This window comes from Rhea pennata, chromosome 2, assembly GCF_028389875.1.
Source record: "Rhea pennata isolate bPtePen1 chromosome 2, bPtePen1.pri, whole genome shotgun sequence".
In the NCBI taxonomy this organism is placed as follows: domain Eukaryota; kingdom Metazoa; phylum Chordata; class Aves; order Rheiformes; family Rheidae; genus Rhea; species Rhea pennata.
In genome coordinates, this window is record NC_084664.1 from 38,970,665 (window position 1) to 38,995,844 (window position 25,180).

The following is a 25,180-nucleotide window of genomic DNA, read 5'->3' on the forward strand; positions in this document are numbered from 1 at the left end:
TTGTTCTTGTCCCACATCCGTACAGTTCAATGCTACATCAAGGTACGCTACCTTTGCCAATGATTAACAGAGGCTGCTCAGAATGAGCAATGATAGACACTGCTTTGGATACAGCAGATTGCTCAGCCATGCTGATGGGAGGTGGAAGGCAGCATTCTACGTACCTGGAAGTCGAGAAAAATAGAAGAGGCTTTTTAAAAATGAGAAACATCAAAAGATAAAACCTGTCCTTTAGCATACAACTAGACAGTTGTTTCACACAATGTTATTCACAGCATTTATCAGAACAGGGTTTATTTTTTAAAACAGACTCCAAGTTCATCTTTTATTCTCTCTAATGTTACAAGTAGACTTGTCTCAGAAATTAGAGTGGCATCATTGCATTAGCATCACAGTATTTCATTCGTTTTTGCACATTTCATTACAAACTATAACCTACATGACATGTTATGATGGAAAGTTACATCTAAAGGCTGGATTTCAAGTACTATCACTTCAGCCTTATGTCAGATAATTTAATCTCTTGTTCTTGCTTAACAGTAAAAGAAAATTCAGAAGTAACTTAAAACTAAAATTTCTTTTATTCAACAACTTGAAAAATAATGGATATAACCTGCACGTACTTGACAGAGCTCTTATTCACCTGAAGACTTACAAAATCCCCAGGTATGTCAATATAGCAGGACCCTGGACGACCATATATGCTGGTCCTTACGGCCTAGAAAACAAACGACCACAGTTTTAACTATTGTTTGGAAGGATGTTAATAAAATGTTTATACTTAAAAAAAACAAAGAAAACTCTTCAGTTTGTAGTGAAGGAACACTGTTTCATCTTGCTGATCCACCACTGGGAAAAATCCCATGAACTAGTTTATATCAACAAATTTAAGCTTTGATGGCCATTTACATTTCCCCTTATAGGCAGCTGAAGTATTCCAGTGGATGCACAGTATTAGACTATAAATTCTTTCCTTATTGCATTATCAGCTGTTGTATCTGGAATTACTAAATCAAACTTTTCATGCTGAATTTCTATCTTCTATTCTGCCTCCATCTTCTATTACTTCTGATTTCAGCCCTTCTATTATAGGTAGATAATAGATAACTCTGCTTAAGTTGCACTTTTGGATCAGCATTGCTGGATGCAGAATTTAGGCTGATATGGCTGAAGTGTAGCCATAGCAGAAGTATGAGTCTTTTATAACGCTTCCTGGAGAGACCTGATGACAGTGTTTCTTTTTTTCCACTCTGTCTCAAAAAAAAACCAAATGCACCAACATTCTCCACTCCTTCCACCCCACTAAACTGCCTATAAAAACTGTCACATAACGAGAGCACAGAATAGAACTTCATAGGTAAAAGAGCTGAAGTTCATGATAAAGCATTCCTCCTTCTTGCACCTCTCCGAAGAGCATTTTTTTAAAAAATCTCTCCAGCTTTTATTGAAGCTAACAGAAAAATGCTGCAGTTAAAAGTAAGACAGGACCAAAATCTACTTCTAACCTGTTCCATAACACAACTCACAGGAAACATCTTGCTGGCTGTTAGATTTACTCAATCAGCTATCATCTACTAACATCTACAGGATCAAACTGGTTACAGCAACAGCTATAGGAAGGGGGGGGGGAACAAAAAAACCCCATCACAAAACACACACACAAAGGAAGACAACTACTTGGTGTTCTGTTGCTTATTTTTCATACCTTTTCAATAACAGCAGGAATAATTTCTAGGCTGCTTGGACGGACAGTTAATTTGTTGTACAGCCTACCAGCTTCAACCTAAAATGAATAAATGCATATAACCAGTATATTGTTTTATTAAACGGTTTTGCTCATTTCTGTCTCACTTCAGCATGAAGAAAACAAAAAGATTGCCATACAAGAAGTGGGCAAAATGCAGTTCCTCAGCTGGTAGAAACTGTCAAAGCTGTACTCAATGGAATAAGTGCTTTAAGTACTTTTTTCATAAAGGGGTGTTTATTTTCTTGGAAAGATTACTTTGCTTTTTTCTACCTCAGAACAGACAGGCAACATCAATTTATACCAGCTGAGAACCTAAAATAAAGTATGAATTCTAGCATGACTCTGCGCAGACAAATATGTTCCAAATAATTGGTTGCATTACACAGCTTCAATTTTAAACCAGTAGATGGAGCATATCAGCAGTATTGTAAGCGCTGTTTGGAAATGTTAGCGTGGAGATTGTTGTTCCTACTAACAAACAAACATCACTAATTATTTACCTGAAATTTTTCTGAAGAAAACTATATGTCTGTGTACCTGTGGGAATTCTTGGAAAGCTCCCATAGTTTCCTGATTCCTGTCAGAAGAGCCTCCAATAACAATCAAAGGCCTAGAAAAGCATTAAAAAAATATATACATTTAATTGCAATAATTTCTCCCCTACATCTGTAAACTCTTACTTAAAACGTACTGCTTATAGACTCTTAGGATGTCGTACACTTTCAGCATCCAGTGATCTCAACGGGAATAGAAAGTGACTGACACCATACAGGAATGGATAAGTATCAGTTTGTCAGCTGGTGGATTTCCTAACAGCCTTTGGGTCACAAGCTTTAGGACAGTCCAGTCATTTTAAGAAAATCCACATGTGGCATGAAAATTCAAAAAACAATCATACGCCTAACATTTTTAATTAAAGTGTGATAACACAGCGGGCTGTGTGGTTTGAGAGAAATAACAACAGCTGACAGTATTCCATCGATTTAAAAAGTACTAGGACACTTGTTTATAAGACACAATATAAAGTACACAAACATTAGAGCTAGAAAACAGTAGGAAATCAGTCTTTTCAGAAAGATTAGACTTTCTTTGTACACAATTTGGAACTTAGCACAAATTAGCCGAGTTTTCTACAGCACTTCTCCCTGCATTCAATTTTTACAGAAGATATGAAGACCAAAGAGATAAACAACAATTTAACATGCTTGTGAGTGATCCTGTTCATAAATTAGTTTATACGTATGTATAAACAGTACTGGTTAACAATACAGGATATACATTCCTTACGCATGTATTTTTATTATCAGTTCCATAAAACACATTAGATTATCCTCCCACAGTGAATGAAAACCACTGCTAAATGCTCCATCAGTAACAGAAATTTGGCTTATTTATCTACTTATTTATCCACACTAAATTCAAACACTGGGTTTTTTTAGACAGAAAAATATGTCTAAGCTTTTTCTCTTAAGCAATTTCTCATTATATACAGTTTTTCCTTTGAATGTATTTATCTGTAAAATGTGTTATGCTGAAACATCTAGTGTGTACTCAAAGCATAATCCTTGGGAATATCTGGATATAGACTCAAGCTTCAAAACCAAGCCATTTCTCTGCCACAAATCAAAATCTCAGTTTTAATCCTTTGACACATTGACATCAGAACTGCAGTCTGTGTCTTACTTCTGTGAAAAATCTCATGGAAAGTGCATTCGGTGTATACTCTGCTGATAGTAGTATTTTTTTTCTCTCCCTTCAGCAAAATGCTATGAATACCTATATATCACCAGCCTGTTTCACAGTGATGAACTCTATGCCCCTTTCACTTATCTTTTTCAAATTTTACATTCAAATGATTTAACAAAACAAAACAAATACTACCCAATACTGAAATGCAATGAAAAAGAATGCTCTATTCAATAAAGTCAAGCCCAACAACTGTACCTTGAAAGATTTGGTTCTGCTTTGAAAGTGTGCATAATAAATTGTAACACAAAGAATTTTCTCCCTATTTCTCCCCTCCATGAAATAATCATACTGTTCTACAGGCACAATACTCTACACTTTATTAACAGCAGTGCTTATTACTGCAAGTAGTTTAAATTAAACTAATCAGAATAGCAAGCATTATGTGCTTGCAGAAGAACTTTTAATACACTGAGAAAAAATTTCAACTGTAACCTCAGGTAAACAACAGCATTTCACCATGTTACTATACTGAAATCTTCCTATTATCCCAAACTCTTGTCTGGGGTCTATTCTCACCACCATACTGAGATACAAAAGCTTTCTCTCATAACGGTGCTGGCGAGAAGGCAGCACTGTAAGTCATTTTTAACAAGAAAAACAGAATGGTTTTGCCATCATAAATGTAGTTTACCAAGGCTTCACTAACTACCTACGTGGCTAGGCTTACATGTCCAACAGCCCACCGTGATAAGCTTCCAGTGCGAAATAAGATCTCCTCCACTGAGCCAGCCTGTGCTCAGGCAATAAAATCAAAAAAACCCACTGCTTCTGCTCCCAGCTGTACAGCCCACTTCCCCTTGCCCAGGTTCTGATGCTTGCCGGACTGCAGCACGAGCTGATTTATATCGCATATGTAACACAACATTATTTACTTTCCTTTGCTGGGTTAGCTTTTTGCCAGAATGATGAGTTGGCCATGACTGTTCCCAGACCTGTCACAAGGAGAAGCAGCAAGACTGCACGAGCAGGAGAAAGCAGCAGAGCTGGTAAGGGCCTACGTTCTTTTTGGTCACAGACAGCATATTAGATTGGTCTAACCAAACCTCTCAGCACGTACTGTATTTTCACCATCACATTAAACATCAGTATGTCAGTGCTGCTCCTGAATGAAGTGATCCTCTCTCTCACTTTTCCTTAGGCTACTCATTCCCCTTCCTTGCCATACTCCTTATTGTGTGCCAAAGTATGCATCCTGCTGCTTAGTGAAACAGATTAGTAAACCCATAAAAGGCAAAATTAACTCGGCAGGGAAAAACAAAAAACAAACAAACAAACAAACAAAACAACGGAGTCTTCTTCCCTGAAGTGTATGCACCATTGCTTACATGGTAGTACTGGCCAAAAGTAAAGCATGTTTGGGATTCGCAAATACCCACTGGAAGATGCCTCCTTCTCCACTGACTAATTAAAAAGCCAAGGAAAATTAGATTATGAGGCTAAATTTAGCTTTTGTGAATGCTCACTTCTCTCCCTTTGGCGTGTAGCAGACAAAATGCAAGCCTGATGGGACTAATGAAAAAATGATTGGTCAAACACTGTGGGTTGGTCAGTGAAAACCAATCTTGTTCTCATTACATTGTAAAATCTGCCAAACCAGTTAAGTCATTCCCTCACCTTCTGCCAAGAGTACAGGTTTATGAAAGCTAATGTCAGGTAAACTTAAAAAGCTAAAGTCAGGTAGTTATCAGATAAAAAAGTTTGTGAGGGGAGGGAACTATCCCCTGCAAATCAATAAGCAAGTGCTGTGAATGCTTTTCCCTTATAGCCAAATACATGACTGTTTAAAAGCAAAATTTTCACATAATCTGTTTTATCCAAAGTCATATAGGAAAAGCAAGATTTTAGCCAGTAACTCATTTTTTAAAAAAACAGCTGGAACATCAGAACTTTTTTTCTGAAGAGTGAGAGACTTCACTTGTTGGAACTTGCATTATTTAACCCTCATTAATCAACTACTGCTAATCTAATGCTCCAAGTCACATGTAGTTACATTACTGGAGCTTCCACCCCAAATACGTCATACAGTACTTTGAACAGCTTTTAATGGCAGGCCAGCTAAAGTTGCTTTGTGTCAGTGAAGGCTTGTGGGAGTAAATGCTATCACTCTGTGTCATCATTTCAATGCCCAATTACTTCTCAAAATGCCTGTATGGGGAATAAGAATGGATTTTAACAATACGTTGTCAATTTGTTCACATATAAAAGCGAAAACAGTCACTGAAAAGCACAGTAGCTTTTTAAATTTAGACCAACTACTAGAACACTTCAAATATCAATAAAGCATTACAGGCTAAAAAACCCCTTCATTTTAAATGTATCCATGTAATTAGATATTCTGATAGATTTTCCAATATATGCATAATGTGGTATGAGAAAAAGAAGAATTTTATCCATAAGGATATAAAAAACTAAGTCAAATTACTTTTACGGTAAACAAAGAATTCATTTCTCATTAGTTACTAGAGAGGAAAAAAAGTCCTATCTGAAATACAGCAGAGGTCAACATCTGCAGCAAATAACAGCAAACAGTTATTGGAATTTTAAAGACAAAATGTAGTTAAATTACCAGCAGTTCATGTTTGCATTTGCCATCCCACCAAGGGCATGTAGAAAACCTGGACCAGAGACTACAAGACATACTCCTGGTCTAGAGAGAGAGAGAGAGAGAAAAAAAGAAAGAACAGAAAGAAAAAAAAAGGAAAGTAAGCACATGGAACACCAAATAGATCACCAACAAAAATTAGTAAGATGTACTCTAAGTATAAAATATTAAATTTTTATTCATCTTGTAAAAATGCATCAACTACAAGGGATTTGTATGAAGGACTAAAAAAGACAAGGTAACCAGAAATTATATTTAACTATATTAGTCCTACTGAAAAAGCAAGTCAACAGTTGTAAAGTGCCACTCGTGATCATATAGCCCCTTTTTTCTTTTATTCCTTCTACTCCATTAACGAGAGTTTATATGGAATTTGGTAAGCTACCTACATTTTCAATTTTCTTTATTCCACTTTACCACTAGTTATCATAAAGGAAAGCTCACAAAGGAAGAAATGCATCTGATTCAATGCAAATTTTCTGTGTTATAATTTCATTCGCAGGTGGAAGCACTTATCCTAGATGATAAGATGAAGATTATCTTTACTGAATATTCCTTAGAAGGCTTAGAGAATCTTTACATAGCGTATCAGAAAAATCAGCTTCACTGCAGAGGATTATTTGAAAGAAGAAAAACTACGGAACTGTATTACAGGTGCAATACTAGAAGACAGAACAAGGAAGGATCATCTGCATCATTTGGTCTGCATTTGCAAGGGGGCAGACTTCAAAAAATGATCCATGAAATACTCAAGCGCATCCCACAAATCATAGGCCGCACAATGCTTCCTAAGAGGAAGAGAATAGGGCAGACTGAAGACATGTACTCAGTCCCTGTATTAATAAGTATTTGCTGAATAATATCCCCAGATAAGATTAAGGTACAGCAGGTTCACCAAGTTGCAACAGACAATGGTAGCTTCATTTCCACCCTTCATACCAACAGTGTTAAATCACTATTTAGAAATTAAAAGGGAAAAGTAAATAAATGCAACAAGATTGATAACATTTTATGTATTTAAACATCAACCTAGTTTGTGCCCTGAGTCATAATAATAGAAAGATGATCAGAGGGCTGGAGCATCTGCCCTATGAAGAACGGCTGCGAGAGCTGGGCCTCTTCAGCCTGGGGAGGAGAAGACTGAGGGGGGAATCTGATCAATGTGTACAAGTACCTGAAGGGAGGGTGTCAAGGGGACAGGGAAAAATTCTTTTCAGTTGTCCCATGTGACAGGACTAGAGGCAATGGGCAGAAATTGAACCATAGGAAGTTCCACCTGCACATGAGGGGGAATTTCTTCCCTGTGAGAGTGACGGAGCACTGGACCAGGTTGCCTGAACAGGTTGTGGAGTCTCCTTCTCTGGAGATCTTCAAGGCCCGCCTGGATGCAACCCTGTCTAACATGCTGTAGGTGACCCTGCTGAGTGGGGAGATTGGACTAGACGATCTCCAGAGGTCCCTTCCAACCTTACTGATTCTATGATTCTAAGAAATATTGATAATTGTGGCAACAATTATTTTCAAATTAGCATTAAAAAAAAAAGCATCAAAACAGAATAATGTTCCTAGGTTCCTGAAACGTACCTGCCAGTCAAATATCCAACAGCAGAGGCAGCATAACAGGCCTATTGAAAATATTGCAGAATTTAATTATACAATTATCGTTATAAAACCCATGATATGTTATGAACAACTTTCAACAATACCACAGAAAATAAGTAGGTACAGATTTTTCACTGTTCATTAGAGCTTATTTTCAAGTAGAAGCACATTTCCCTCTCCGCATTATAATATGGGTTCAGAAAGGTTTGTATGAAAAATCCTAAAATTCATCTCCCCATTTCAGGCTCCTGTTGCTCCAAGGTATTACATCAGGAATACTTATGATTTAAAACAAAACAAAACAAAACCAGTCACCCCCCCCCTCCAGAATGGAAATAAAAATGAATGGAATAACATAAGATATTTATCTTCTGTTGACCTCTAGGCTAACATGGAAGAGGGATTTACATAGAAAGGCAACCTACAGAAAACTGGCAATCACTAGGTATGGAACTGCATACTTGAAAGATGTATTAAAAGATCTGGGATTGTCTTTTACAAGCTAAGTTGCTACAGTACTTCTCACTTCATTTCTGATACCGTACTTTGCTTTAGCTACTATGACATTTTTAAGAAAATCTGCATTTCAAATAGTTTTTCATAACATACAACATCTAAAAAATGTATTAACATAGCTTATCAACAGTGTATGTTTCTATACTATCCTTGTTGTAACATTCATCATTCGGATGTAATAAATATCTGATAACAACACAATAGGCAATCAAGAAGATGAACAGAAACTTACAGTTGACCTAAGAGTTTCCAAAGGATTCATACACGTGACATTGCCAACTCCCTTTCTATTACTCTCACACTTTTGTCTTGAATCCAGCAAGTTCTAACGCTTAAGGGGAAATGCCATTTTGCCTACCCACTTTTAAGTAAGTGCTCAGCCTTCTAGCCTACTTCTTTCATTCTGAAATAGAGTTGGGATTTTGTTTTTTATTTTTATGTAAGTACTGCTGCAGTAGGAGGAACAAATAACACGGAAGCTCCTCAGGAAACTTGCAAAGCTACTGTGCATCTTCTTAAACCTATGACTAGTTCTAGGTAACAAAGCATGCTGGCTAAGCAACCTCAGCTTAATTGAGTGAAAACACAGACCTATAATACACTGTTATACTGAAGGAGGAATGGTCCTGAGTATCCTCAGACTCCTACAGATACAAATCAACTGTCACAGGGTAAAAACGTGGGGCTTAGTAGAGTACTAATAAGCACACCTTCTTTGCTTTTCAGCATAGAGAGAATTGTTAACAACACAAACAGGGAGTGGGGGGGAGGGAAGGAGAGGGAGAGGGAGAAAGAAGAAAATCTCCTTTTCATAAGTCTCTGACATGGAGATGAAAAATGTCACTGATATTAAAGAATTAGGTAACAATTTGATGACATTTCTGTGTGAATGTTTGGAGTCACATTATCTGTGATAATATTCGGAGTCAGTGTTACTAAAAATCTTGCTAATGGGTCTTAAAGCATGGTGTCAAATTTCTATGGCAGTAACATTTTAAAACTGAGTGGCAGAATAAAGCAGCCCATGGAATTCTGGTTCATGTACAATCACTGCCATTAAAATCTTTACTTCTTCATTCTGCAAACAAGTAAAGTGACTAGTGCTATCTGTATTTAGAGCATATCGTAAACAATTGTGTCAGTATTTTACTGCAAATAGTAAGTACCTAACTTTTTTTCCCCACCTTCAAATCTTGCTTCCCCTTCCACTAAAATGTGAGTAATGGCTCTCATTTGTTAAGACCACAGCACAGTTGATGAGCTGGATTCAGATCCTTATCTCTCCAGAGGCAAGAAGGACTTGGGCATATAAAAGGCTAACAACCACAATCAACATTAGAAAAAATGCAGGAAGCCCAGATGTAGCCACCGAACTCAAAACTTGCAATCACTCATGTGAGCACTGGATGAGAACTGCAGCCAAAGCAGAGACCTGTTGCTCCCATAAAAGTAGAACCACACTAAGCATGGTTTAATTAAAATTAGCTGATGCTCAACTCAAACATAAGCAAACTAATACAGCATAATTAGTAAAAACTGTTCAAGCATTTTTGTATCCAGTGGCCCATGAAAAATATTACTGCCATCAATTCTAAAAGGCCTCCAGCCTTATACTAAATGTAAGTTACACTAAATGTTTCAGGCCTGGCCTGTAAGGCTTGTGTTCAACTTGTTAGGAAAGCTTACTGTATGAACAGGAACTTGGTATCAGGTATGTTTAGTTGTGATGCACAGTTTAACCATGGCAAGTCAGCATAGGTCTTGAAAATATGGACACAGGTTGAAAGCAGAGCCCCCAAAACAATCAGCAGTGCTGACAGTCAATTACTGGTCACTGAAAAAATCCAAGTTTGAGAGTTGGGAAAAGATTGCTTTTGCTTTAAGAAAAGCAGCAGCTAAACAAGAAAAAAAAATCCCTCAAAGCAGATGCACAATAGAATAAAGCATTTATCTCAGCCTGGAAAAATAATACCCATCCAATATTGTACAGTCTATGGTCTAGGCATAGAGGCCAAGGGCTATGAACTATTTAGAGACTGAAACATCTTATAAAAAGAGAAGATCTTCAAATTGAGGGGTGGAGAAAGAAGTCACCTACTTTGGTTCCAGCTGCCCCTATTCAAGAGTTCTTGAGCATGACCACCCAGGAGACTAGAAGCAACAAGGGGCGCAGCCACTGCTTTCAATATATAGCGGTAACAATTAACTATGATTAAGAACTAACTGTTAGCAATATACATTGTTAATAGATCAATCTAGTAAAGGTTTTGTTTGAAGTTTAAAACTGACCTGCACTACCAGGCTAACATTCCAGTAAAGTGATCTCTAATTACCTGATATACATACACAGATGCACACACAGACCTCTCCCAGTTGCAACAGAACTGTTCTCTTTTGCAAGGGCACATGGGATATGGGTGAAATTACTTGTAGCAAATTTCTACCGTGTTCTAATTCACAAGAGATTAACTAAAGGAAGTTAAAAGCCTACTATTACTACCAGTTTTTTGACCTCTTCCTTCTAGTGAAGCAGTTTATTCTGCAAATGGGCATTTGCTACACCTGGCCCAGAATGAGGCAGAAACTCAACCTCTGGAAAACACTTTGTGTTTTCCATATATTTTAGATCATACACAGCTGCCTTTACCAATAAAGGAGGCAGCTGTATACATGTCCTCCACAGTCAGACCACACAACTAGAATTTTAACACAACAGTTAAAACTATGAGATGTGTAAGAATATTAATTGCATTTTGAAAATACTGTAAAAGACCAAAGGTCATTCTTGCTTTTTCATCTGCCAAGCAGTAACTCTATGCCTTCATCAAGAACAAGAAACAAAATAAAAAAAAAAACAACACAGGATATATTTTTGTTCATCTTATTCCACTCCCCTAAGAAGAGAAATCCTCATGTTTTGATGTTTAAACATTTAAGGCCACTAGATAACAACTCCTGAGCTAAACATGTTTCTAAGCAAAAAGGAAAGAACCAGCTTCATAGCTAAGAAAGCCCTAAAAAATGAATCAAAATACTACTAATTGGAGACAGAACAATAATATTGCCATTTTGGAAGAAAAGACATTAGTAAAAAGATGTGACAGTTAAAAAAAAGATTTAAGAAAGAAATATCTTGGGAAAGATAGCCAGAGAAAGGAAAAATCCTGGCTGAGCCTGCACAAAAAGTGAGTGGTAACATCAGCCAATACATTACTTGAAACGTATAAAACTGATCCCCTCACCACCCCAGCCATTGCTCACATTCTTCTCATCACCATTTTCACCCAGCCTTCTCCTGTATTAGAGAACGGGAAAAGGGGCACCTAAGAATGAAAAAAGTTGCAATTCCCTTATTACAGGAGAAAGGCATTTGAAAATGGAAAGACAAAGAAAAGAAGAAAAGAACCTGTAAGCCAACCCACCAACACTCTCCTTTATTCCATAATTACTCTAAGTATTTCTCTACAGGGTCTTCAAAATAATAACTGGAAATTACCTGGCAGAGACTACATTCTTTCTAGTAAGAAAATGTAAATTGGACATTTTTCTATTCTAAAAAAAGAGAGAGAGGAAAAAAAAGAAAGGATGATTACTCCAACTAGACACATACTTACAGCTTGTTCATTTCTCATTCCTACATATTTTATTCCAATTGCTTGGGCTGCAATTGCGATTTCAGTGATGGGAATACCAACAATGCCAAACATATATTCAATATTCTGAAAAGAAAATTGTCAAAAGAAATCACAATTATTTCCAAAACATAACTTTAATAAAAAGACATCAAATATGGCTAAACTAACTACATAAGCAACCTAAAAGTCTTAACAACCTATATATTCATATAAAAGTAAAGCTCCAAACTTTGTAAAGTTACCTGTTCATTAGAAATTCAACGTCAGAGCAGGCGAAAACACAATTTGCTTTAAGGAAATATATCCTGAGATCTCCTCTTACCCAGCTCCAAGCAAAGGAAGACTCAACCTTCAGGCTAAAGGAATAATATTCACCTTTGGAAAATTCTGATGTTCTTCCTTCAGTACTCAGACCCACAAATCCCATGCAGGTTGCTTCCTTATCAGAAGCCACTGGATGAATTTTATTTGAATAAACCCACTGGGGGAATTTATACAACCGGAGTTCGTAGCTCAGCCCTTTGCGGCAGCTTCACAGCTTGCAGGCCATCTCAACTTTGCTGCTTCTGAAAATTGTTAATTGGGTTTCATGTTCTTACGGTTTCACGAAGAGGTAACACACAAAAAGCCCTAAGAAACGAATGGTACAACACTTGCCCAGACCTAGGCTGATAAACAACGTTCGTTCTTGTTGTAACTGAGCTAACTTTTAGCGTGTCGTAGTCCAAATACAAAGGCTTTTTGGTTACACCAGGCTCATTTCTGCACTGTTTCAAACTTACAGACAACAGATAGCTGCGAAGCTGCAAAAGCAGCGCATGGAGCCACCGCGCGAGTGGTGAAAGCGGGGCAGATCGGTCAGCACCGCTCCGCGACAACGCTGGTCCGTCAGTTTAACGCGCCCACAGCGGCACAAACACGCTCGCGTTCGCTGTTAACGGCCAAACGCCGCAGGCGGGCGGGCGAAGCCAACAGCAAAGCGCCTCCCCTGCGGCGTAACGGCCGCCCCTTGGGCTGCGGCAGCGGGACCGCCCCCCGCGCCAGGCCCTTCGCGCCCGCTTCGCGCCGAGGGTGAGTCGGGATCCTCACGGGTCAGGGCGCAGATCCGAACCCGCGGCGCTGTCCTCCGCGGCGCGCGCCGCTACCCGCCACGCCACGGAGCGCGCTCCGCCGGGCCCTGCCCGCTTCCCCGAGGGAGCCCCCCGTCCCCATCCCCGCGCTCTCACTTGTGCCTTTAGGGACTCGGCGATGAGCTGGGCGCCGCTGACGGCTTCTCCCTCCGCGCCGCTCCCGGCAGCCATTGCGGCTCTGCTCAGCCCGCCCGCCCCAGATCCCCGGAGCCGGCCGCAAAGAAGCGGGCGCAACAAAACCCCTCAGCCCCGGCCCGCTCGGAGAGCGAAGGTCGGGCGCGGCTGACAGGCAGGCCGCCTGGCCAATCAGGCGGTGGAGGAGGCGGGCCTAAGGGCCGCGGATGTTCCACCTCTGGCTCAGTCGGCAAGGGAAACTGGCGAAGGTTGCGGCTGCTTGCGATTGGCTAGAGTGCGCACCCAATCCGAGCCGGGGGTGTGCGTGCCCGCCTCCCCGCGGAGCCGCCGCCAGGGGGCGCTGCAGGAGCGGCGCCGCGCAGCGCAGCGCGGGGGCGGCCGTTAAGCGCCGGTGCCAACGGTCGCGGCGGCTCGCGCGGCCTGGCTCGGAACGGGGGGGGGGGGGGGGGGGGGGGAGGCAAGGCCAGGCCGGCGCTGCGCTGCGCTGCGCTGCCGTGAGGTGTACGGCCGGGTGGGGAGCGGAATATCGGCTCTTAGGTGAACATACCTGACGCCTACATACGTGAGGAGAGAACTGTAAATAGATACTCCAACCATCTTCCTTCACCAGATCCTAAGCGAAGGATCGCGTGCACCGTTTCTCCTGGCGATACCCGTTCTCCGCCCTCTGAGCTTGCACTTGCCGGGAAACGGCAGTTGGCGGTAGTTCCTTCGTAAGAATGGCTAAAATTGGGCTAGATGAGTGCAGTTATGCTTGTACAGCATCAGGCAGTAATCTTGTGAAACGTACAAAACTTTTTCTAAAGCTGTTTGTATTAGAATGGCTAACACTTTACAAATGGATTGCTTCTCTGGATAGAAGGAAACTAGAGCAAGGTTATATAATGCATTACATGTAGAATAAACATTTTTCAGAAATGGAAATGTAAAAATACCTGTTTACGTGGAGCTAGGATTGTGGTGGTAAAAAAACCTTAAAACTCCTGTAGTAAAATTCTGTAATGGGATATAGTCCATCATAAAAAAGGAGTAGACAGAAAGATCAGAGAAAAAAATATTTCACTATATTTTTAGATCTGTAGATAGGCTGCTTTGTTATATATTCATTATATACATACTATATATAATATGACTGGCAGCAACATCATGTAATTCATGGATATAGCTCAGTATAAAAGTGACTACTTTAACTGTTTTACCATTTAAGAGCAAATTTAATGTTTAGTAGCCAGTAGTGTTTATGTTAATATAACTTAACAGCCATTTACTGTTAATTGTAAGAGGACATAGAGAAGTGCTGTTCTACTCGTGGTTTTTTTTATAGTCTATTGGATTCTTCTAAGTATAAAAGTGCTAGTAAGCAAGATACATATTGCTTCTCTTTATGTATACATTTATGTATGTTGAGAGTTGTCAAATTTGTCTTGATTTAATTTCCAAAGTTGTTGAAACATTAACATTTGGATGCTTTTCTTGACCAGTGTACTGAGATTAGAGGAGAAATTATTTTAATTATTAGATTATTTTAGCTTCGTAAATAAGTTTCAGCTGTGTAAGGTTGTATAGCCTGCGTCTGAAAGAGGAAGGGTTTCAAGTTAGGCTCTTGAATGCTTCCAGCAAGCTGAAAATAAATAAACCATGTGTTAGAAATGGGGATTTTCTGAGAATGTCTATAAAGTAGAACATTTTATAGTAGCTTGTTAAGTATTAGTTTGCATGTTAGTATGTTTGACTAAAAAGGCAAAAAAGATACTTTTCTAATGTGTAACAAATTCATCCAATGATCTGAAACCCTTCAGTCTTTTCTCTCACTAGTAACGAAGAATTCTAGTTACATCCTAGTTGACAGCGTTGCTGAGGAATGGCTGTCTAGAATCCATTCCTAACGTAAATAGGCATTTTTGGCTCTGAAGGGTGACAGAAATAGAAATGACAGTTTTGTCAGTAAAATGCAACACTGCGTGTTTATTTTCAGTGGCATTCTTAGCTGTAAGAGACTTCCCACCTCTTTTCTCCCTTGCGCTATTGCTTTATATTCTTTGCATTGCATATATCTTTGCATAGCAGAATTCTGATTGGATTTCATTTGCAAAGTTAGAAAGCTGCGTAGGGCAAAATAGGATCTTCTGTTCTTGATGTACATTACCGAATCATGCTCTGTAACTACTGAATATTTTCCTCAACATGCAGAATAGCAAAAATAGTTTATTGTGCATCACTTCTCAAAAATATTTATATAAATTGAGTATGTTTAACGTAACTATTTACAGAGATGATAATGTTTTATTCTGTTTTTATTTGTGCTTTGGGTAACGTAGGTACATTAAAGCTCAATGAAAATTAATATATGTTTGAGCTTAGCGGCATTTAGTAGTTAAGTTACACTTGAATTCTTGTAAATGAGATACATAGCTACATACATCATTTTTTGGTTGAGCAAACAAGTCTTCTGCCCTAGTGGCTAACAGAGCCACTAAAATCAGGGTTTTTCTGTCCTACCCAGGATCCTGTTGCTATCAGACCAGTGTTGCAAGTAGCATTTGAAGTGAGCAAACAAGTGGTTTAAAGTAAGATATTACTTACCAAAAGCTTTTTAAATGGAATTCCTCACACTTACTTTTTTTTTTTTTCATTGTTAGATACTCAAGCTGTTGGCACTTAGAGAAAAGCAAGGACAGGAGTATTGAGGATTGCATATTAGCTGCTTTTCATTCTGGAATTTAAGAAATGAGATTTCACGTTAACTTGCCATAGACATTCTTTTAGAGGCAGAAAACTACATTCATATATAGAATGAAAAAAAAAACTGAGATTAGTTTAGAACTGATCTCTTCTTCCCTCTGCATTCCTAATGGAGGCTAGGAAAAGCTCTTCATACCTGTATCTTCAGGGTCTATATTTACTTTGGAAAAATTTAGGGAGTTGTAGGTCACAAAGAGATTGAAAGTCACTGAGAAAGTTTTGGAACATTTTTTTTTCTTGGATTAGAGTTACCAAAGAGCAAATACAACTCAAAAATCACTGACTGAACTTGCAGACTGTGGCCATCAGTACATAGTATCAGCGTACCTTTTGCTTCCTCTTTCAACTTCACTGATCAAAATGTAATTTCTTAATGATCCTAGTAACACATGGCAATAAATTGTTTTCTTATATTGTGTATTTATTAATCTGAATAATATTTCTGAAGAACATGGCATTTCTATCATGTTTCATAAGTATTGCACAGACATTGAGTCAATCAATGCTTGTTCTGCATAAATATTTTCCCATCTTGAGAAGTCAAAAAGTCTATAGGGGGACCCTATTTGCAGAGAGTATTCTAGCCTTCCAGACTCACTAAATCTTCATTTATTTCTGTTGCACAGCTTTATAGTAGGAGTATAAATACAGTTAATGTGTTCTGTTCCACTGCCTTTCAAGGCTGCTATTGGGGTAATGTGGGGAGAACCAGACAGGAGAAGAATGAAAACCTAAGAAAAGCTCAGTGATGAAAGTTTTTGCAATTTCCATGGATTTTTGTTTTATTATTATTACTGTGGAAGTATTTTTACCTATATGCACTGCGTAGGAAGAATGTGGATCTGAACTGCAGTCTACATTTTTATAGAAGTTTAAAAAAATCTTAGGGTGTGAAACAAACTAGTTGGTATTTATTACATACATAGAGTTGGAATAGAATGAATCCATAATCCATCAGGAGAGGCATTTCCATGGTGGAAAAATAGATGAATGCATAAGTATTATCTAGTATAACTTATCTGGCAATTATCTGTTTCAATATCAATAAAATAAGATACATTTCCACTTGACAATACAGTGTCCAAGTAATTCTAGAAAATACTACTCTATAAATATACCCCCATCACCAAATAGGGAGAAACTGCAAATCTGTGAGCTGCTTTTAATTTTTCTCAAAGGTGTTTAGATATATGGTGCAATACATCTATAAATGAATGATAAGGTTAATTATAAAGGGAGAATAGATCAGTGCAACTATATGTGTATATGAAGAGAGAGAGAGTGTGTGTGTATATAGATGTCTATACACACATGTACACATATATATACACAAACACACTATATATGTATATATATGTGTCTGCATATACACACACATCCATACACACACATCCATATAAATGTTTTTTAAGGAGGGCAGTTATTTAAAGCACCAACACAGACTGGAGAAAGTTTTAAAAATGATAATGCATGTGTTTGCTCAGAAATTTAAAAAAGAACACAGTTCAAATACAGCTGAAAGTCTCAGTTACTATCCACATGTAATCTTAAATTTAAATGCTAGGCATAATTTGTTGTTCAACTTTCCTTCTCTGTTTCTTGTTTGTTTGTTTCAGATTTATGGCATGCATCATGATGGAACTGTGCTGGAAGCTGTCTGTCTGCTTTTTTTGCTATCAGGTTGTCTCGGGCAGAGTTAAGAGGGAGGGACATTATGTTGCTGCTGTATATGAACACCAGTCCATACTGAGCCCTGACCCGACAGCTCTCGTTGATCGACAATCTGCATTGGAACTAATGGGCAGAAACCTAGACATCTATGAACAGCAAGTAGTGGCTGCTGCAGGACAGGTATGTTGCAGCTTGGTAGCAGTTGTGCTCTATGTATACATAGAGTAAATGCTATTTGAGGATAATTTTCCACATTTGTGTTCCCAGGCAACTAAAGCCATATTTATATACATACATAGGGTCTGTTTTTTCAGTCATTCTGACTTGCCAGCAGCTTTGAAAAAAATCGGGCCAAGTAGCAGCTTACCCAACATGGGTTATTTGAAGCTTGGAATAACAAGCCTGTAGTTATTTAGTATGGAGAAACTGACTTTCTATTTTTGTCTGAGTATCTGGTTTTCTTAAATGGAATGCTTTTATTGAAAAGTTGTCATACAGACAGCCGTCTTTATTTTTGATTTTATTCCAGTGCGCTCAATGGAAATTCCTGAATGTTTCTAAAACTGAAAGAGGTTAAATACTTTGGAAACCAATGTTCCACCATTAACAGCTTTGTGGAAGTGAAGTTTTCCATTCCTTTCTTCATGGAATGGTCCTCTGTTTAAATATATTTAGAGGAGGCAGACTATTATTTCTGGTTTTTCATATGCATAGCTTCCTTCTCTCCGCAGGAAAAAACAAAGAGTGCTAGTCAGAGAAAGTAGGCCATAGCATCCTTATGCAGAGAACTGACTTACAAGTTTACAAATCTGCTGTTTTGGAATAGAAGAATTACCATTTTTATGTAATTTGAAAATGTGGATATTTTTCTGAGAAGTCAGGTGATTGGGCCTCACAGACTAGAAGCATAACAACTATTTTTATGCAACACTGCATCCAAGATGACAAACTACCGAAAGCCATGGCACAGATACACTTTTGAAACCTACTGCAATTTGAGTGGCTGATGCTATGCCTGATTTAAGAGAAATTCACCATATTTTTAGGAATAGGCATCAATGAACTTTAGATAGAAGCAGCCTAGCCCTGGCAGGCTGCTGGAATGCAACTTGCTTCTACATTCAAGCTGTTTCTGAAAACAGTACTCTCAGTACCCTATCCAACTATATGTAATTTAAGCGAGGAAACCCTTTCTGACCAAAGTGAGTCTGCACAGTTCTACTGCACCTTGGACACAGTTCATTGGGTAATTGGGTAATTGGGTAATACTGGACAGCTAAAACAAATTTTAACGTCACTACTCTTTAACTTGAATGATTACAATTTAATCTGAATGGTGGCATTCTTATGACACAGGATAATGGAGAATATTTCTGGTAAGAATTTGGATGAAGGCTGCTTTTACTTGAGTGCCCTTAGAATACGGTCTTTTTTTTTTTTTATGCTAAAGATATGTCACGTTAAATAAGCTTTTTCTGATGCACGTAGTTATAAATACTGCACTGTCAAAGGAAGAAAAGAAATTTTCAAACAACATTCAGGTCAAAACATACTTGGGTTATCCTTAACTTTCATTAGCCCCAAAATTTACTTAAGGAGATCCCCTTTTGTTTTCGTTCATTGCTAGCATTTAGGGGTTTTTTTTGTTTGTTTTTACTATCCCTATAAAACATACCATTTTTTTTACATACAGGGGGCACAGATCATTGTTTTTCCTGAGGATGGAATCCATGGCTTCAACTTCACCAGAAGATCTATTTATCCTTACTTAGATCTTTTTCTGCCTTCACATTCTGTGAAATGGAATCCATGCAAAGAGCCACATTTGTTCAATGACACAGAGGTAAATGGAGGAGTATTTTCTGTGGAGAAGTGGTGTAGTAAATACTAGATTTGTACTGCAAGTAGGAAGACTAACTCTTTTTAAGGGAACTAAGCAAGAAATATAGCAATTCATAGTGTCAGATGCTGTTTTCATGGACTCTCAGTTTATACTGGTTTCATTCTTCACAGAGGAGGATTTTAGGTACATATCTGAAAGAACAGAAACTTATTTAACTTTATGAGCTATCTAGGCTTCTAAATCTCCTCCACCCCAAAGCTTAGATAATAGTAATATCTATTTAATGAGATACATTGCTAGTAGTTTGGAGTTTTATTTTGAATAACATTATTTTATATAAAATAACAGAGTAATATCTTCCTTTTTGATGCACTCTCATTATTCAATTTTAGTATCTTCTTTTAATGACATCAGAACATTCTGATTCTGTGACTGCATGTAAAATCACTAACACAAGTAACCAGACTGGCTCAGGAGCCCTGCTGTAATGCAGTAGAAATTACTGGATTTAGATGGCAATTTACCACAGATTTCAAGTGTGATCACAGAAAGCGTGGTCTGCAAGTTACAAAAATAGTACTTTCACCTACTCTTCTGAACCTGAAATGAAAATAACTATCCTTAATAACACAAGCTATTTATTCTTATTAAGGCCACAGTAGTCAATATAATGAACGTACGTATATGCGTGATTGTTTATCAAGAAGGCAGAATTGGCATGCAAATGTGAATCTCAGGTGTAACTGATGACCTGCTTTGACATACGGATCTTTATTACCAGTGATCATGTGCAAGGAATCAAGAACTTAGTTTGACATTCAGATCCTATTTGAAGTTTGCAGTACGGAGTTCTTCGAGTTTTACTGTACTTAGCCTGGACAAGCTTGATATCAAGACATAGAATACATGGATGGAAAGATTTTTAAAAAATAACTTAAGACACTATTGTAAGGTAATATGCCTTTTCTGCTTTCTTTAAAAGATGACAAAACAGCAATATGTTTTAATTCCCCTTCATTATACTACTTATGCCAACTTCCCATTTCAGCAGAACTATAGAAAATAAAAGATACAACTTTCACACAAAATATAACTTTAAGCTGCAATGGTACTCCATCGTATCCTAAAAAGCTATTCAAAAACTTCCCTTCAGTGTGACTGTTCAGGTAGCTGATACATCTGGATGGCATAGTGCAGAGTAAAATTGAGGGAGGCTTGGGTCTCTCCCTGAGGACTTAGCTGCTTAGCAGCATTATTTAGCTTGGAGGATGAACCTTAACAACATGTCTTAAGTTGTAATAGGTTATTCGTACTTACCTGTTTGGAGTTAGCTCCCGATGGCTGCACCGTCCTGCATTGTACTGGGCACCCTTACCCTCAAAGAAAATGAATAATAATCAATGTACAGATTTCCACAGCTTGGAAGAAACATCGCAATAGCACTAAAGGCTGTAACTTTTAGTATTTTTTTCTGTAACTAAGCAAAACCTATTGGTTTGTAGCTCTGCATCTACAAGTTATGACTATTAATCAGTTGCATTGTTTTTCTTCTTTAATTTAGAATAAAACATGTAGTTTCAGTAACAAAACAAATACAGGTACAAATGATCACGATTTGACATTTCCTTTTCTAAATTCAAACACAGATAAGTTACGCTGTCTTGTCAAAGTTTTCAGTTCACCTACTGTTTTTCAGCCACTGATGCTCTCACAACAATCAGAAGTTTCTGAAAATACAAACCCTTATATGTATGTTTATATATGTATTTTTTTCCACTTTTCCAGAAGTAAAACCCAATGATATTTTGAAATCAGTATCTGAAATACACTTTTTAATTTAGAATGCTGCTGGTCTCAATAGCTTTCACTACAAAATGAGCAGTATATTTAAACTTCAGAGATAAGCTGAAATAGGGTTCAGTAGAAAATAATTTGAAAAGTAATAAATATGTCATATTTGCTTAAGTAATAGTTACCCTTCCATATTCTGAAGCACTTATGTTTTCATTAACTGTCTATCCAGGTTATTCAGCGGTTAAGCTGCATGGCGTTGAAGAACAAAATATTCCTTGTGGCAAACTTAGGAACTAAGCAACCCTGTGAGCATATTGATCCTCACTGCCCCTCTGATGGAAGATACCAGTTCAATACCAATGTGGTGTTCAATGACTATGGTATGCTCGTAGCTACATACCGCAAATACAATCTGTATTTTGAATATGCTTTTGATGCCCCTCCAGAGGCTGACTATATTCTCTTTGATACTCCTTTTGCTGGCAAGTTTGGCATGTTCACTTGCTTCGATATACTTTTCTTCAAGCCTGCAGTGAACCTTGTCAGACAACACAATGTGAAACAAATTGTATATCCAACTGCCTGGATGAACCAGCTCCCACTCCTCTCTGCTGTAGAATTTCAACAAGCTTTTGCAACAGCTTTCAATATCAATATTTTAGCAGCTAACATCCACCACCCTACGTTGGGCATGACAGGGAGTGGTATATACACTCCAGTCAAATCATTCATCTATCACAACATGGAAAGTTATGGTGGCAAACTCATAGTAGCAGAAATCCCTGTGATTACCCCAGAAAACAAAACAAATTTGGAGAGTAACAAAATGTTCAGAGAGAACTTAGGTCACTCATACACAGTGTTTACAAGTGCCTCTATGGATGATCAAGTTTGCGACAAGGAGGGACATGAGGCCCCCTGCAGAGTATCAGAAAAGGGAAATGAAGAGTCATGTCCCCTATTCTATGCAGAAATGATGTATGACAATTTTACTTTTGTTCCTGTACAGGAAAACAAAGGAGAGCTCAAGGTTTGTGCCAACACCCTCTGTTGTTACTTAAATTATCAGAGAGCTGTTTTTACCGATGAATTATATGCTTTAGGAGTTTTTGATGGACTTCATACAGTGCATGGCACATACTATGTTCAGGCCTGTGCATTAGTAAAGTGCAGCAGTCTCCAGTTCAGCACTTGTGGGCAGGAGGTCACAGATGCCACTGCTTTGATAGATTTCCAGCTATGGGCAAATATGAGTACTCCTTATATCTTTCCTTTACTGCTGACATCTGGTGTTACCTTGGACTTTGCTGATCACATGGGCTGGAAAAATAACCACTATTTCATAAGCAAAACCAGAACATCTTCTGGCCTATTGACAGCTGCTCTATATGGACGATGGTATGAAAAGGACTAGCACAGATATTTGACTAAATCAGAGTGCAACTATCTAGATTTTCAAGGCATATATCTTAACATGAGTTGGTGAACATATGAACTTCCTAGAGTTTCAACTATTTGCTTGTGACATGACTGTCCTATTAGGTTTCACATTTGAAATGATAACTAAAGCACTTCGTTTGAAAGGCTATAAACCTCAGCATGCATCTTGGATACTTGCATCCTACCAGAAGTAACAGAACTACCCTGCAAACATAAGAGCTCATCATAATGTATTAAGGTGTTTTGTATTAGGAAAATTATATTTCTTACTTCAGCTGAATTTTCTCATTTTAATTTATAATCCTTTGGTTTTCTGGGGTCCCGGCTAGCGGTATCTTAAATCGCTTTCTTGGCATACATTTGCCAATTCAATTTCTGCTTTTATTATTAAATCTAGCTGTGAATTTCAAAAGGGTGTTTGCTTCCCTTGTACTTAGCAGAAATTCAATTAAATGGGATGAGTGAAATCATGCTCTGATCATGCAGAGTAAAAAATACATCGAGTTGCAGTTTCTTTCTTTTATGTTTGCTGATGACTGCTGAAGAATTACATTTTTGTTACTTCAATGAGAAATGCAGAAATTGTTGTAACAGGCTCTGCAAAATTGTGTCATGCCTCAAACTGAAATGAGGAGACCATTATAAAGAAAAGTTAGAGATTGAAACTAACAGAAGTAACATATGTGACATGTATGGAGCAGTATAGCATGTATATGGTGATGTTCTGATTTCTCCATAGAGTCCCTTTTTTTTTCCTTAGTGTCAAAAAACTCTTACATCATAACCATTTACTGGCTAGTTTTCTGTAATTCCATTCAAAATCTCAAGTTTTTTGTAAACTTTAAGAGTAACTGAATTTTATTGTTATGAAAATCTATGGAACAACTAGTTTGAAGGAAGAGGAAATCAAATGATTGTGAAAAACTACACAGCATTAAGAGCTAATTTCCATCCTGCTGTGCAGGGTGTTGTGCTTTACAAATGCTCAGCAATGAATATCTACAACTATGCTATATATTATTTATGCATTTTAACTTCACCTATTTAAGGGAGAGGTCATTTCAAGACTGTTTTGACTTCGAGACATCTTCCACATTGTTTATAAATTCATTCAACAAGAGAAGATGTGAAAAGCACATAAGGAATTGTGGGATGGATTGTAAGATTTTTACATAAATACTTTGTGCCAGATGATAGGTTCCTGCTGCTAAATGAGTAACATACACTATTTCTTCCAAAGCAGTAACTAGATTAAGTGCTGTAAAAACTATATTGCAAAGTCAAACTTTTACTGAAGCGAGGACGTTTGGAAGAGAAGATTCCAAAAAAATACTAATTTTAGGTTAAGCATAGCTGAAAAAGTAAATTATTCTTAGGCTCTACAATTTTGCATAGTCTTATTGGCTATTACGATTTCATCTAAGGAAGGGCAGTTGAGTGACTGACCTGTTAACATGCTCGTTTCTTTTGGTGAGCCTTGTGTTCTAGTTCCTCATTTTTTAAGTTGCATTTTATTTGCTGAAAGAATACGTGGGGAATAGGAGATCTGAGATTCTTAGCTTTGGTTGTCTTCAGTCATTTTTGAAATGTGTATTTAACGCATTTGATTTTGAACTGATCATTTGATAACCACTATGACAGTTAGAAGTATGTATAGTGAAAAGAGCTCAAGGATCTCCTGCTTTGAATGAATTCTCTTTGGGATTTCAGAAAGCAAAACAGTCAAGAAGCTGCTAAATTTTGACCTTAAGGCTTCTTAAATATTTACAGACAGTAAGTATATAAATATTTACAATCTCCTATTCTATCAAACTCTCCTTCAAGCTGCCTCATTGTGATCCAGGAGCTGGTCACACTCACCTTTGATAAAACAACACAACAAGTTTGCTTATCCTGCAACATATATTGGACAGAAGTATGGAAAGGGGAGTTTCTCTATCTCATTAGATACAAGTTTGCTAATGTAAAAGTAGGTTTCCTCTGCTAGGGTTTATTAAAGATCATGAATTGTTTGGCACCTACAGTGGTGTTCTTGCTAAACAGTGCACAAAGTCCAGAACACACATGGTAGAAAAGCATTCACGTTGTTCACTGTGCTTGCGGTTCTAGTACCACAGTGATCACGTCTAGAAGAAAGGACTAATGAGTGATCAAAGTATTTTGACCATCAGTACTAGCCTCCCCACCCTACTCTGTAGCTTGAAAAACGTGCATTCTTTGGCACAAATGTTTTTTGTATTTAGTTCTGAAGCAGTTATCATAAATTAGGCTAAGCAAGTAAATGCACATATTTTAAGCTAGTATTTCACATATTTATTAGGCCTAAGGAAAAAAATGGCACTTACCTATAACATATTTGCAAAGTGTATTATGCAGAGCTATTCAGATTTTAGCTACATCACAGCTACTAGAAAATAAGACATTCTGGCCTAACAGTTTGCTCAGGGCACCTTGCTCTGTTTCCTCCCTGATAACCCAGGTGAGTATGTTAGGATGTGCTTTCACACCCGGTTCCTCAGCATTCAACTAAAAAAATTGGAAAAAACGGGGGGGGGGGGGGGGGGGGGGGGGGGG

The 25,180-nt window shown here is 38.0% G+C and overlaps 2 protein-coding genes across 5 annotated transcripts in view; one reads left to right on the plus strand and one right to left on the minus strand.

Moving 5' to 3' along the window:
- The window catches only part of HACL1 (2-hydroxyacyl-CoA lyase 1), a 26,308-nt gene extending 13,074 nt beyond the window's left edge, over nt 1-13,234 (minus strand). For 2 of the 4 annotated variants that reach the window (XM_062569278.1, XM_062569277.1), the window contains exons 1-8: nt 13,078-13,234; nt 11,831-11,935; nt 7,683-7,723; nt 6,063-6,143; nt 2,285-2,357; nt 1,706-1,783; nt 624-718; nt 52-164 (exon numbers count right to left, since the gene is read on the minus strand). In XM_062569278.1, the coding sequence (XP_062425262.1) occupies nt 52-164; nt 624-718; nt 1,706-1,783; nt 2,285-2,357; nt 6,063-6,143; nt 7,683-7,723; nt 11,831-11,935; nt 13,078-13,152 (661 nt within the window). In that variant the 5' untranslated portion in view covers nt 13,153-13,234. Of the gene's footprint in view, nt 1-51; nt 165-623; nt 719-1,705; nt 1,784-2,284; nt 2,358-6,062; nt 6,144-7,682; nt 7,724-11,830; nt 11,936-13,077 lie in introns of those variants that run through there. The other 2 variants (XM_062569279.1, XM_062569280.1) reach the window with 2 other exon arrangements.
- BTD (biotinidase) lies at nt 12,784-23,103 on the plus strand. The gene is made up of 4 exons (XM_062569281.1): nt 12,784-12,922; nt 17,475-17,709; nt 19,223-19,372; nt 21,396-23,103. Exons 2-4 carry the CDS (start codon nt 17,479-17,481, stop codon nt 22,578-22,580), a joined length of 1,566 nt encoding a protein of 521 aa, XP_062425265.1. The 5' UTR covers nt 12,784-12,922; nt 17,475-17,478; the 3' UTR covers nt 22,581-23,103.
- Nucleotides 23,104-25,180: the final 2,077 nt, after the last annotated feature.

Excerpts from the sequence above, each read along its gene's own strand:
- BTD (XM_062569281.1), top strand. The coding sequence starts at position 17,479 with ATGGCATGCATCATGATGGAACTGTGCTGGAAGCTGTCTGTCTGCTTT. Across the intron at positions 17,710-19,222 it reads TAGTGGCTGCTGCAGGACAG|GGGGCACAGATCATTGTTTT; the intron begins GTATGTTGCAGC and ends TTTTACATACAG. Across the intron at positions 19,373-21,395 it reads ATTTGTTCAATGACACAGAG|GTTATTCAGCGGTTAAGCTG; the intron begins GTAAATGGAGGA and ends CTGTCTATCCAG.